This window comes from Aegilops tauschii, chromosome 1 (genome assembly GCF_002575655.3).
Source record: "Aegilops tauschii subsp. strangulata cultivar AL8/78 chromosome 1, Aet v6.0, whole genome shotgun sequence".
Classification (NCBI taxonomy): domain Eukaryota; kingdom Viridiplantae; phylum Streptophyta; class Magnoliopsida; order Poales; family Poaceae; genus Aegilops; species Aegilops tauschii.
In genome coordinates, this window is record NC_053035.3 from 433,572,841 (window position 1) to 433,587,353 (window position 14,513).

The 14,513-nt window shown below is 48.5% G+C and overlaps 2 protein-coding genes across 2 annotated transcripts in view; one reads left to right on the plus strand and one right to left on the minus strand.

The window, feature by feature from the left end:
- Window positions 1-14,513, minus strand: part of LOC109743074 (uncharacterized) — a 110,000-nt gene that overhangs the window by 13,170 nt on the left and 82,317 nt on the right. The gene's annotated exons all lie outside the window — the stretch shown is intronic.
- Window positions 10,808-11,502, plus strand: LOC141023429 (serine/threonine-protein phosphatase 7 long form homolog). The gene is made up of 3 exons (XM_073500394.1): window positions 10,808-11,056; window positions 11,136-11,356; window positions 11,436-11,502. The coding sequence occupies exons 1-3, from the start codon at window positions 11,009-11,011 to the stop codon at window positions 11,500-11,502; spliced, it is 336 nt and encodes a 111-aa protein (XP_073356495.1). The 5' UTR covers window positions 10,808-11,008.

Genomic DNA, 14,513 nt, shown 5'->3' on the forward strand with positions numbered 1-14,513 from the left:
CCATCAGACTCTCTGCAGGTTTTCATGTACCAATCATGTAGTCTTCGCATCATCGTGCTTAGAGATTTGACATCTTTGACGAGAGGCTTCCCGTAATGGTATTTGTGTTCGTCCACCTCCATGATTTCATAATGTACATCGTCGGGCAGGTAATCTCCAAGATCGGTATAACCGGGCACCATACCCGGATCATTAGCAACGATGTCTTTTGACACCTTGAGCTGGGGGCACGATTGGTTCTCTTGTTCGCCGAGCTGGGCAATTTTTTTCCCAGCTCGTCGTTCTTTCATCCTTTTATCACTGACAGTACTTCCCGACCGCTCCGCTTCGGCATATGCCTTTGCAAGAATGCGCTCATAGTTGCCTTTTGGCGGAGACTTTGGTGGTTTTGTCAGGGCAGCCAGAGTGCGCTTTGCTTTCACCGGATCTACCTTCTCCTCCGGAGGTGGATGTTTCTTTGCTTTGACCCCTTCAAAGAAGTTCTTCACTTCGGCTCGCACGATCTTCGCGTTCTCCTCCTTGGTCCTCTCATATGGTAACTTCTCTGGAGTCTTCAGAGAAGGACCGAATCTGTATTGCCTCCCGCCTCTGGCAGCTGTACTGCTAGACGCCGGCAGAGCAGACAGAGCGGCTGCGACTGTCTTCTTTCCTTGCTTACGAGGCGGAGAAGGACTACGACGCGCCGGAGCAGCCGCAGCGGCGGCGGGTCTCTTCCGCCCTTGCTGACGAGGCGGAGAAGGAGGAGGCTGGCTGCTCTGGCGCGCCGGCGCTGGTGGAGAAGGAGGCGGAGTGCCGCCACGCGCCGGAGAAGGAGGCTGAGTGCCCTGATCACTCGCCGGAGGAGGAGGCGGAGTGCCCTTACTCGCCCGAGCCGTCCAGTTCGGAAGCTTGATGAGCTCCTTCCGCCATAGGCATGGAGTCTTCAGAGCTAAACCCAGCCGAGTCTCCCCTTCACCGGTAGGGTGGTCAAGCTGGAGGTCCTCAAATCCCTCCGTTATTTCATCCACCAGCACCCTAGCATATCCTTCAGGAATCGGCCGGCAGTGGTAGGTTGCGCCGGGTTCAGTAGGTAAAACAGAGCCAACAGCCGCCTTGACTTTCAAGTTCTGCCATTCCGCCATAAGGTGGCAATGTTGAGACTCCGTGATAGCATCCACGGGGTAGCTAGGAGTAGCCGCATGCTCCAGCTGAGGCAGCTCGGTGGAAGCCACGCTGCTTCTACGCTGAGATGGCGGTGTAGCTTCGGGGGCAGTTTCGGCATCTCTATTGCTGTCTCGTTCCTCTAGCACTTGAACCCTTTCGTGCAGACGCTGAATTTGGATCTGCTCCACTTTTTTCCTCCTCTCCTGGATTTTGTAACCGTCCGCGTCCGGAAAACCAGCCTTCCACGGAACGGAGCCTGGCGTGCCTCGTGTCCGTCCAGGGTGCTTAGGATTCCCGAGGGCCATTGTGAGCTCGTCGTTCTCTCTGTCTGGAACGAACGTCCCTTGCTGTGCTGCATCGATATAGTGCTGAATCTTCTTGACGGGTATTGCAAGTTGCTCGTCCGTCCAACGACACCTCCCTGATACAGGGTCCAAGGTTCCGCCAGCCCCGAAGAACCAAGTCCGGCAACGGTCTGGCCAGTTCATTGTCTGTGGTTCGATCCCTTTATCAAGCAGATCCCTCTCAGACTTGGCCCACTTAGGCCGGGCTTTGAGGTAGCCACCTGACCCCGTGCGATGGTGAAGCTTCTTCTTCGCAGCATTCATCTTGTTTGTCGCTGACATCTTCTTACTCTTTTCCGATGTCTTGTGGGCCACAAATGCGGGCCAGTGATCTCTGATCTTCTCATACCGGCCGATGAATTCAGGTGTCTCTTCTTTGTCGACAAACGTTTTCAGCTCATTCTTCCACCTCCTGAATAGGTCTGCCATCTTCTTAAGAGCATGAGACTTGATTAATTGCTCTATAACTGGCTTCTCCGGATCCTCCTCTGGCGGTAGGGTGAAATTTGCCTTCAGCTCAGTCCAAAGATCATCTTTCTGCATATCATTGACATAAGACACCTCAGGGTCTTCCTTCTTAGGCTTATACCATTGGTGGATGCTGATCGGGATCTTGTCCCTAACTAGAACCCCGCACTGAGCAGCAAAAGCAGTATGCCATCCGGAGGGGTTCAATCGGTTGGCCGTCGCGCGCGATTGCTGTGATCTCAAACCTTTCATCCAAGCGCAACTTTCTCTTCGGGCCTCGTCTTTTTACCGCAGTTGTGCTCGATCCGGAGGGCTAGAAAAAAGAAGAAAGACGAGTGTTAATTAATATGTGTACATACCAAAACAATGAATGCATCAATTAGCTAGTCAGCACAGGCTTAACTAATATATTTACCTGGCCGGACTCTGTTCGTTCACCGGAGCCGTCACCACGGGCTCCTTCTTGCACCAGCATTGGGTCACCGGAGCCATCATAATCATGTCTTTCCTCCTCCACTCTTCGATCACCGCAGCCTGCTTCTTCACCCTGTTCTTCTAGACCATCATTGTCGTTAAGATACGACAAGATATCACCTCCGGCTAAGATTATGTCCCCCAACACCTCTTCTGCTTGCTCATCTCGTCCGTGCTCCATTGTTTCTGCAAATATTACAACATGGCAATTATTACACAAACATGACAGCAGGTGGATATATTAGTGCAAACGTAGACCTGGCTTATTCCGGGTTTGGGGTGGCCTAGGCAACGCTTCAAGGGTAGGGGCGCGGCGGGAGGGGGTAGGAGACCGACATCGTTTTTTTAGGGTTTGGGTGTCCTCGAGAGTTTTGGTCGAGCGAGAGGGCCGGGGGGTGCTCCCGTGGTATAAGTTATCACGGTCGAGAGGGGGTATACATATCGACCGTCCATCATGTCGAAGTTATCTGGGAGGGAGTTATATATATCGACAACGACGACATACATACACGGGAAAATAATGTTATCGGGGAGGGGGTATATATCGACCCCCCCCCCCACGTGTTGAAGTTATCGGGAGGGGGTTTTATATCGACAACGACGACATACATACACGGGAAAATAATGTTATCGAGGAGGGGGTATATCGACCCCCCCTCGTGTTGAAGTTATCCCCCCTCGTGTTGAAGTTATCGGGAGGGGGTAATATCGACAACGACAACATACATACACGGGAAAATAATGTTATCGGGGAGGGGGTATATCGACCCCCCCCCCCACGTGTTGAAGTTATCAGGAGGGGGTTATATCGACAACGACGACATATATACACGGGAAAATAATGTTATCGGGGAGGGGGTATATCGACCCCCTCGTGTTGAAGTTATCCCCCCTCGTGTTGAAGTTATCGGGAGGGGTATATATCGACGACGACAGACCCGATAAAACATAAGAAAACGAAGAAGAAATAAAAAGAGGAGAGAAGAAGAAAGGAATAGAGGAGAGGATTGAAGAAAAAAAAGAAGAAATAAAAAGAAGAAGAAAAAAGAGGAGAAGAAGAAAGGAATAGAGGAGAAGAAGAAAAAATAGAATATTTTCTATTTTTTCTTCTTCTCCTCTATTCCTTTCTTCTTCTCCTCTTCTTTTTCTTCTTTTTTCCTCTTCTTATTTATATCTCCTCTTCTTCCTCTCCTCTTCTTCTTTCTTTCCTCTTCTTATTTTCTTCTTTCCTATCCTTCTTTTTCTTCTTCTTCCCTTCCTAGCTAGATATATAAAACTTTTCTAAAATTGTAACTTTTGCATATATAAAACTTTTCCATGTGGATCATCATTTCTCATATATATCGAATATATATCCATTGTCATATATAAAAACTTTCTATATATGAACAAAAAACTTTCTATGAACAAAAAAACATTTTTGACATATATATTCATTCATTTTGAACATCTACATACATACAATTTTTTTTTGTTCACATATACATTATAGCCACATACACATATACATCACATATGAACAAAAAAATTAAACTAATAAAAATAAAAAACAGAGCCGGGGCGGCGGCTCTCACAGCGGGGGCGGCTAGGACGATGGCGACGGCGGGGGCGGGGGCGGCGAAGGCGCCGGCGCACGGGGCCGGGACGGGGCGGGGGCGGCGAGGACGCCGGCGAGCACGCGCGGGCCGGGCAGGGGGGCTCGGGGCGCCGAGGCGGCGCGCGAGAGCAGGGGAGCACGAGGCGGGGCGGCGCGTGGGGGCAGGGCGACGGCGACGAGCACCGGGCGGCGACCCGTCGAGGCAAGGGCGCGGGGCGACGGCGATGAGGAGCGGGCGGCGACGGCGAGCACGGGCAGCCTGGCGGCGTCGGGGGCAACTGGCGAGGTATGTCGAAAATTTCCTAAGTGTGGACTTATATAGCAAAGCCTTTAGTCCCGGTTCGTGGCACCAACCGGGACTAAAGGTGGGCATTAGTCCCGGTTGGTGCCACCAACCGGGACCAAGGGCCTCTTTTCAGCAGCCCAAAGGGCGGGAAGCGGCGGCCTTTGGTCCCGGTTGGTGGCACCAACCGGGACTAAAGGGGGGGCATTGGTCCCGGTTGGTGCCACCAACCGGGACCAAAGGCCTTGCGCTGCCCGCGGCCAAAAGTTTAGTCCCACCTCGCTAGTTGAGAGGGGCTCGGAGTGGTTTATAAGCTCCACTGCGGCTGCCCTCTCGAGCAACTCTCAAATGCAGGCTTACGGGCCTAATGTCACACTGTGCTGTCTGTTGGCCTATTGGGCCTTCTGTGGGCCTGAATCCTGGCCCAGGTTGGGTTTCTAGTCGTATTCAGGCCGTGGTGGCCCAATAGGTGGCAGTTTTTTAAATTTTTTGCATTATTTATTTTCTTTTGTTTTTTGCTTTATTTTTTAATTCTTTTTGCTTTTAGGTCAGCAAAATTATAAACTGTCTGTTAGTGCCATTAGTTTTAGAAAACATATAAACTTTCTATTAGTGCCATTAGTTCTTTATGAAAATTCTTTTTGCTGTATTTAGTTTTTTTTATTTTCTTTTTTGCTATATTTATTTTGTTTTATTTCTACTTACAACAAAAAACTTATTTATTTTATTTTATTTTGTTTCTAATTACTTATTTATTTTACTTTATGATAATTATTTCTGCTATTAAAGTTTCTATCAAAAAAAGTTCTTTATGAAAATTCTTTTTGCTTTTAATGATTAAAAATAAAAAAGAGGCGCAATGCGCGTTGATTTGCTTCAAGCCTTTCGGAATAGTGTAGACTGCACTGCACATAGCTCGATGCAGTCTACCTTATTCCTCAAGGCTTGAAGCTAAGCAACGTGAGCATTGCGCCTCTTCTTCATCGTCTCTGCACTCAGGGCTTATAAACCGCTCCTAGTGCCTCTCAGCTAGCGAGGTGGGACTAAAAAACTGCTTAGCTAGTAAGAAACTCTAGTACCGGTTTGTGCCACGAACAGGTACTAAAGGTGCTCGTGGGGCCACAACCTCATTAGTACCGGTTCGTGGCACCAACAGGGACCAAAGGGTGGAATTGGTCCCGGTTCGTGCCACCAACCGGGACCAATGGCCTTGCACAGCGGCGTGGTGGTGAGTTTAGTCCCACCTCGCTAGCTAAGAGAGAGCCGCACCTGTTTATAAGGTGCGGTGCGCCTGAGCTGTCGAGCTCCTCTCTAAAGAAGGCATACGGGCCTAACCTCTCTGCACTCAGGGCTTATAAAGCATTTCAAATGAACTCTGAAAAGGTTGAAAGTTGGCATGGTATCATCATTTCATCCACATTGCATGTGCAAGAAAGTTGAGAGGGTTACACCAAAAACTAGATGCACTTCTTGTACAAAACGGACAATGGTATCATACTCGTCTATTACAAAGTTGGCATGCTATCATCATAATAGTTGCGGGAGAAAGTCTTCACTTTTTCTTCGCTTGTGTCATTTGCTTATTGCGCCGTAACCATGGATAATCTTCATCGTTTATCAGGATGCTTGGGTCAGCCTTGACTTTGAAGGGAGGAATTTCATGAAACTTTTCATAATCTTCAGACATGTCTGTCTTGCCCTCCACTCCCACAATGTCCCTTTTTCCTGAAAGAAACTATGTGCCGCTTTGGCTCATCGTATGATGTATTCGCTTCCTTATCTTTTCTTTTCCTCGGTCTGGTAGACATGTCCTTCACATAGATAACCTGTGCCACATCATTGGCTAGGACGAACGGTTCGTCAGTGTACCCAAGATTGTTCAGATCCACTGTTGTCATTCCGTACTGTGGGTCTACCTGTACCCCGCCTCCTGACAGATTGACCCATTTGCACTTAAACAAAGGGACCTTAAAATCATGTCCGTAGTCAAGTTCCCATATGTCCATTATGTAACCATAATATGTGTCCTTTCCCCTCTCGGTTGCTGCATCAAAGCGGACACCGCTGTTTTGGTTGGTGCTCTTTTGATCTTGGGCGATCGTGTAAAATGTATTCCCATTTATCTCGTATCCTTTGTAAGTCAATACAGTCGAAGATGGTCCCCTGGACAACGAGTACAACTCATCACAAACAGTGGTGTCACCTCTGAGACGTGTTTCCAACCAACTGCTGAAAGTCCTGATGTGTTCACATGTAATCCAGTCGTCACACTGCTCCGGGTGTTTGGAGCGCAGACTGTTCTTGTGTTCATCGACATATGGGGTCACTAAGGTAGAGTTCTGTAGAACTGTGTAGTGTGCTTCAGACCAAGAATATCCGTCCCTGCATATTATTGAGTTCCCCCCTCCAAGCGTGCCTTTTCCAGTCAGTCTCCCCTCATACCGCGATTTAGGGAGACCTATCTTCTTAAGGCCAGGAATGAAGTCAACACAAAACCCAATGACATCCTCTGTTTGATGGCCCATGGAGATGCTTCCTTCTGGCCTAGCGCGGTTACGGACATATTTCTTTAGGACTCCCATGAACCTCTCAAAGGGGAACATATTGTGTAGAAATACGGGCCCCAGAATGACAATCTCGTCGACTAGATGAACTAGGACGTGCGTCATGATATTGAAGAAGGATGGTGGGAACACCAGCTCGAAACTGACAAGACATTGCGCCACATCACTCCTTAGCCTTGGTATGATTTCTGGATCGATCACCTTCTGAGAGATTGCATTGAGGAATGCACATAGATTCACAATGGCTAATCGGACGTTTTCCGGTAGAAGCCCCCTCAATGCAACCGGAAGCAGTTGCGTCATAATCACGTGGCAGTCATGAGACTTTAGGTTCTGGAACTTTTTCTCTGGCATATTTATTATTCGCTTTATATTCGACGAGAAGCCAGTCGGGACCTTCATACTGAGCAGGCATTCAAAGAAGATTTCTTTCTCTTCTTTCGTAAGAGCGTAGCTGGCAGGACCTTCATACTGCTTCGGAGGCATGCCGTCTTTTTCGTGCAAACGTTGCAGGTCCTCCCGTGCGTCAGGTGTATCTTTTGTCTTCCCATACACGCCCAAGAAGCCTAGCAGGTTCACGCAAAGGTTCTTCGTCACGTGCATCACGTCGATTGAAGAGCGGACCTCTAGCTCTTTCCAGTAGGGTAGGTCCCAAAATATAGATTTCTTCTTCCACATGGGTGCGTGTCCCTCAACGTCATTCGGAACAGCTAGTCCGCCGGGACCCTTTCCAAAGATTACGTGTAAATCATTGACCATAGCAAGTATGTGATCACCGGTACGCATGGCGGGCTTCTTCCGGTGATCTGCCTCGCCTTTGAAATGCTTGCCTTTCTTTCGACATTGATGGTTGGTCGGAAGAAATCGATGATGGCCCAGGTACACATTCTTCCTGCTTTTGTCCAGGTATATACTTTCAGTGTCATCTAAACAGTGCGTGCATGCGTGGTATCCCTTGTTTGTCTGTCCTGAAAGGTTACTGAGAGCGGGCCAATCGTTGATGGTTACAAACAGCAACGTGTGCAGGTTAAATTCCTCCTGTTTGTGCTCATCCCACGTACGTACACCGTTTTCATTCCACAGCTGTAAAAGTTCTTCAACTAATGGCCTTAGGTACACACCAATGTCGTTGCCGGGTTGCTTAGGGCCTTGGATGAGAACTGGCATCATAATGAACTTCCGCTTCATGCACATCCAAGGAGGAAGGTTATACATACATAGAGTCACGGGCCAGGTGCTGTGATTGCTGCTCTGCTCCCCGAAAGGATTAATGCCATCCGCGCTTAAACCAAACCATACATTCCTTGGGTCAGCTGCAAACTCAGCCCAGTACTTTCTCTCGATTTTTGTCCACTGCGACCCGTCAGCGGGTGCTCTCAACTTCCCGTCTTTCTTACGGTCCTCACTGTGCCATCGCATCAACTTGGCATGCTCTTCGTTTCTGAACAGACGTTTCAACCGTGGTATTATAGGAGCATACCACATCACCTTCGCAGGAACCCTCTTCCTGGGGGGCTCGCCGTCAACATCACCAGGGTCATCTCGTCTGATCTTATACCGCAATGCACCGCATACCGGGCATGCGTTCAGATCCTTGTACGCACCGCGGTAGAGGATGCAGTCATTAGGGCATGCATGTATCTTCTGCACCTCCAATCCTAGAGGGCATACGACCTTCTTTGCTGCGTATGTACTGTCGGGCAATTCGTTATCCTTTGGAAGCTTCTTCTTCAATATTTTCAATAGCTTCTCAAATCCTTTGTCAGGCACAGCATTCTCTGCCTTCCACTGCAGCAATTCCAGTACGGTACCGAGCTTTGTGTTGCCATCTTCGCAATTGGGGTACAACCCTTTTTTGTGATCCTCTAACATGCGATCGAAATTCAGCTTCTCCTTTTGACTTTCGCATTGCGTCCTTGCATCGACAATGACCCGGCGGAGATCATCATCATCGGGCACTGGTTCCTCTTCATCTTCAGCAGCTTCCCCCCTTGCAGCATCATTGGGCACATCGTCTGGTTCCTCTTGATCTTCAGCAGCTTCCCCCGTTGCAGCATCACCGTATTCAGGGGGCACATAGTTGTCATCGTCCTCTTCTTCTTCGCCGTCTTCCATCATAACCCCCATTTCTCCGTGCCTCGTCCAAACATTATAGTGTGGCATGAAACCCTTGTAAAGCAGGTGGGCATGAAGGATTTTCCGGTCAGAGTAAGACTTCGTATTCCCACATGTAGGGCATGGACAACACATAAAACCATTCTGCTTGTTTGCCTCAGCCACTTCGAGAAAATCATGCACGCCCTTAATGTACTCGGAGGTGTGTCTGTCACCGTACATCCATTGCCGGTTCATCTGCGTGCATTATATATAATTAAGTGTGTCAAAAACCATTACAGAACATCATGAATAGATAATTAAGTGACCAAATTAATAGAAGTTCATCATCACATTAGAACCAAAGTACATACATAGTTCTCATCTAACAACATATATATAGCTCTCCAGAGCATCTAATTAATTAAACCATACATTGTAACTATGTAAAACATTTCAATGCGAAAAGAAATGCGATCATAATCGCAACCAAGGTAACAATTGATCCAACGGCATAATGATACCAAGCCTTGGTATGAATGGCATATTTTCTAATCTTTCTAATCTTCAAGCGCATTGCATCCATCTTGATCTTGTGATCATCGACGACATCCGCAACATGCAACTCCAATATCATCTTCTCCTCCTCAATTTTTTTATTTTTTCCTTCAAGTAATTGTTTTCTTCTTCAACTAAATTTAACCTCTCGACAATAGGGTCGGTTAGAATTTCCGGTTCAACCACCTCCTAGAAAAATAAAATCTATGTCACGCTGGTTGGTATATTTGTCATAAACAATAAATGAATCAAATAGTTATAAAAAGATAATATATACCACATCCGAATCATAGACAGGACGAGGGCCGACGGGGGCGGATACCAAAACCATCGCACTATGTAATAAGAAGGAATAAAATAGTAAGAAAATTAGACAAGTATCTATCTAAAGTAAGAATTTTTTTTCTTTCAAAAAGAAGATAAGAACAAGAGGCTCACCACGGTGTTGCCGGCGACGAGATCGGCGCGGGCGGTCGACGGCGGTGAAGACGGGAATGGGACGTGATGGGCCGCTAAACCTAGACAAATCTCGAGGAAAATGGAGCTTTGAGGTCGAGCTTCGAGAGGACAAAGCTTAACTAGTGTGGCTCGGGCATTCCATCGAACACCTCATGTGCATAGGAGGTGAGCTAGAGCACCACAAAGCCCTCCCCTCGCCGGCCAGAGAAAAACAGAGCACTGGAGTGCTCTGCTCGCGGGCGAGGGGTATATATAGGCACCTCATTGGTCCCGGTTCGTGGCATGAACCGGTACTAAATCCGGGCGTTCTGTCCCGGTTCATGCCAAGAACCGGGACAAATGGTTGTGGGCCAGGAGCGAGGACCATTAGTCCCGGTTCATGGCTCGAACCGGGACAAATGGTTCCATACGAACCGGGACCAATGCCCACGAGGCCCCGGCCGGCCCCCTGGGCTCACGAACCGGGACGAATGCCCCCATGGGTCTCGGTTCGTGACTGAACCGGGGCTAATGTGAAAACTGCCCTGTGACCTATGCCCTGTTTTCTACTAGTGGATGCTAATGAGGACATGGTGAAGACATATGCTCGTGTCTACATGTGGTACGTGATATCCAGGACAATGTTTGCTGATGGCACATGCAAGAATGCTCCATGGATGTGGCTGAAGGCGTTGACCGTCTTCGATAGCAAATGGAGTTGGGGTTCGGCGACACTAGCTTACTTGTATCGACAGGTATGAAGTTGTTTCCTTTTCACTTCATTGATACATTATCAATGCGCTCTTGCGGCAAATTTGACCATGTTCTCTTTTATGTGCAGTTGGACGAAGCCAGTTGTAGGCACACTGGAGGTATTGGTGGTTGTCTGCTCGCACTTTCCATATGGAGTTGGGAGCGTTTGCCGGTTGGACGACCGAAGACCGTGAAGTATGAGGATTGGGACGATAAAGACGACCCACTACGGCTCCCCACTTGGGCTTACAAGTGGGATGTGTTAAATGAGACGACGGATGATCCCTCGGTAATGTACAAGTTGTACAAGAGCGAGCTGGACGCGATCACGCCTGAGCAGGTGAACCAACATTGCATAAGTGATTATCATGCTTGTATCGTAACTCGATATCAATTTTGCATTCAATCCCATTTTGCAGGTGGAATGGGAGCCGTATGGAAAAGGAGAGAGTTTTGGTAACCCTATAGAGTTCAGGCTGAATCCGATGTGCATTAGGGATAGGGATCTCTGGCATATGCGGTGCCCACTGATATGCAACTGGGCGGTTGAGCTTCACCTGCCACATCGGGTGTTCCGCCAGTTTGGTTTGTTCCAGCCACACCCGCCGGAGTGGGAGGACACGGACAAGTTGCTACACGCGTAAGATATAATTAACCTTGAGCACTTAGCAGCTTCTCGACGGTTTCGATGATGCTAATATTCTGTTTCTAACTTGTAGGTTGGATAGGAAAAAGCAGCGGAAGATCAAGGATTGGGCCAACCATCACAGGAAGTATGTCGTGTAGTTTGCTCTTAGTGTGGAGCAAGCAAGGGCTAGAAAACGAGCCCAGCTTCGTGAGCACTGCCCGATCGCGTTCAACAACTATCTCACATGGTTTCTTGCAAGTACCCGCATGGAGGTATGCCAGCCGGCGTATGCTGAGGAGATTCTGGAAGAACCCACCGTTTTTGATGAGGTAGCCCAGCACCAGTACAACGCATTAGTCAAGAAAGGCAACTCGGTGATCCCTTCAGCTCCAATGATGAACTTTGTGGTTAGCCCTTTTTTCTTTTCCATTCGCACTTTTCACATCTTCGCTTGCCTAACACTTTGATACCATTTCTGTTCATAGCGTGCCCAGATCAAGAAAGCAGCTGATGAGACCGAGACTATTCTGGAAACAACCCCGGCTGGCAAAAGCGATGGGGAAGGTGCACTTCGAGCATTCATTAAGGTTCACATCTCCTTCAAACTAGCACTTAAGATATGTTGGTACGTTCTATGTCTCATTCACTTGTACATGTTGCAGCGCCAGGGCCAAAAGTTAAGGCGGCTATCAAACCTTTTAGGTTGTCGTGACCCCGAGTATGTATCACCAGAATGGTCTAGGTCGGCGACACCATCCGATCCCGCTTCGGGGCAGAGCCATGGTGAACCTTTCGAGGATGAGGATGTGGGTGTGGTCACCCAAGAGGTATGTCATGACGATATATATCCATTTGTTGATGCATTGCTAACTATATCCTCACACACGGTCTTTCCATATCTTTTGTTGATGCATAGGTTGCTGATGATATGACCTTGGGGACGTACCAGGCTCGATCTGCATACGAGTTGAAGCCTAGGAAGGGAATCAACAAGTACACACCTAAAGACTTCACTCAAAGAGGCCAAAGAGGCAAAAGGACGGTCGGCACCTCGCGGATGGCGGCTTTGGATGACTATTTGGATGACGATGTCGAACCGGAGCCGGAGCCGGAGCCGGACCGGGTTCCTCTTCCTAGGAAGGTGAAGAAGATAAGCGTCAAGAGGGGGGAGGAGCCAGCAAGCGTGGAAAGCACTAGTCATCGTCTTTTTTTTATAATGTTGAACTTAGAGTGCAATTTGTTATGTCGTTGAACTTGGAGTGGTCGTACCTGTTATGTCGTTGAACTTGGAGTGGTGGTAGCTCTATGTTAAACTGGAACTTATTGTGATGGTCCTTTCTAAGAAATGATGTCTGTGGTGAACCCTTTTTGAACCTTAATGTTTCTTATACGAATTGTTGAACTGTGGCTGAAAATGACCCAGTAGAGGGGGGAGGAGGCACAGAAGGTAGGCCTCCAGTTTGAGGCAAAAAAATTGCTAAGTGTTTGTGCAGCGCCTAGCTTGGAGGCGCCACACTCTACAGTGCAGCGCCTGCGAGCTAGGCGTTGCACTGTAGAGTGCGGCGCCTCCAAGCTAGGCGCTGCATAGGTCTGTAACTTGGCATACTTCTGTTGTTCTCTGGATAGCTACAGACCTATGCAGCGCCCAGCTTGGAGGCGCCACACTCTACAGTGCAGCGCCTGCGAGCTAGGCGTTGCACTGTAGAGTGCGGCGCCTCCAAGCTAGGCGCTGCACAGGTCTGTACCTTGCCATACTTCTGTTGCTCTCTGGATAGCTACAGACCTGTGCAGCGCCTAGCTTGGAGGCGTCACACTCTACAGTGCAGCGCCTGCGAGCTAGGCGTTGCACTGTAGAGTGCGGCGCCTCCAAGCTAGGCGCTGCACAGGTCTGTAACTTGCCAGAAGTATGGCAAGTTACTCCACGCCAGATGTGAAGTAGGATTGATACGTAGGAAGCAAACAACTGTGAAAAGAACATATGCACGAAGTACTTCACGACACATAGTAGTTCATAACACATAGTACTTCACGACACATAGTAGTTCTTACAACCAAACCGAAGAGGAGACATAGTAGTTCACCGCACATAGTAGTTCTTACAACCAAATCGAGGAGGAGACATAGTAGTTCACGGCACATAGTAGTTCACAACCAAATCGAAGAGGAGACATAGCTCTATTGCGTAGAGCAAGGCCCCTTTCCCTTCTTCTTCTTCCTCTCTTCTTCCTCTTCCTCCTCCCTTTTTCTTATGAGGTGAGCCTCCTTAACCACCCTCTCCTTGAATATCTGATTGTCCCTCTCTTCTTTTTCAGCTGCAATTGCCCAAAGCTTCATGGTTCTTTCTTCAAAATCATGTTGACGCTTCTTCTGTGCCTCCGCAACTTTCCTCATCAACGCTTGCTCCCTAGCGCGCATCACATTTGCCGCAGTCTGTTTTCGCTTCCTCTCCTTCTGAAGCTCCTCTTCCTTCTTCTTCTTTAGCTTGGCCGCATCCTCCTCTCTAAGCTTCTTCGCAGCCTTCTCCCACCATCCCGCCATCTCGTCTTCGCCATCCTCCTTCATCATTGGTTTGTTGGGTTGGGAAGCCGCCATACCTACAATGAGTGAAACATAATGGTTAGTAAGGACAATAAGAACAAATGGAAGCACATATGAAAAAGAAGAACATATGAAAAAACAAGAACATATGATACATTATAGTTAGTGAGGAACATACGGAAACGGTCCATCTAGGTATCCAAACATTCCTCTATAACGAACTTGCGCTTGTCCATCACCACGGCCAAGTCCACCACCAAGGCCAAGACCATCACCAAGGCCGAGACCATCACCACGGCCATTACCACCACGTCGAGCTCTTCCACCACCACGGCCGAGACCACCACCACCACCTCTACCACCACCACGGCCTCTTGTAAGTCCAAGTTGCTGACCTCTTTGTTGCCTAGATCCTCTTTGGCTAACACTTGGTTGGCTAGGCACGTGTTGGCTACCACTTGGTTGCCTTGGCACTTGTTGGCTACCACTAGGTTGGCTACCACTTGGTTGGCTTGGCACTTGTTGGCTACCACTAGGTTGGCTACCACTTGGTTGGCTCCCTTGTGTAGCTCCTTGTTGGCTTGTGCTTGCATCATTTTTCTTGGACCTTTTCCTTGGTTTCGTACATTTT

Excerpts from the sequence above, each read along its gene's own strand:
- LOC141023429 (XM_073500394.1), top strand. The coding sequence starts at position 11,009 with ATGTACAAGTTGTACAAGAGCGAGCTGGACGCGATCACGCCTGAGCAG. Across the intron at positions 11,057-11,135 it reads ACGCGATCACGCCTGAGCAG|GTGGAATGGGAGCCGTATGG; the intron begins GTGAACCAACAT and ends CCCATTTTGCAG. Across the intron at positions 11,357-11,435 it reads ACGGACAAGTTGCTACACGC|GTTGGATAGGAAAAAGCAGC; the intron begins GTAAGATATAAT and ends TCTAACTTGTAG.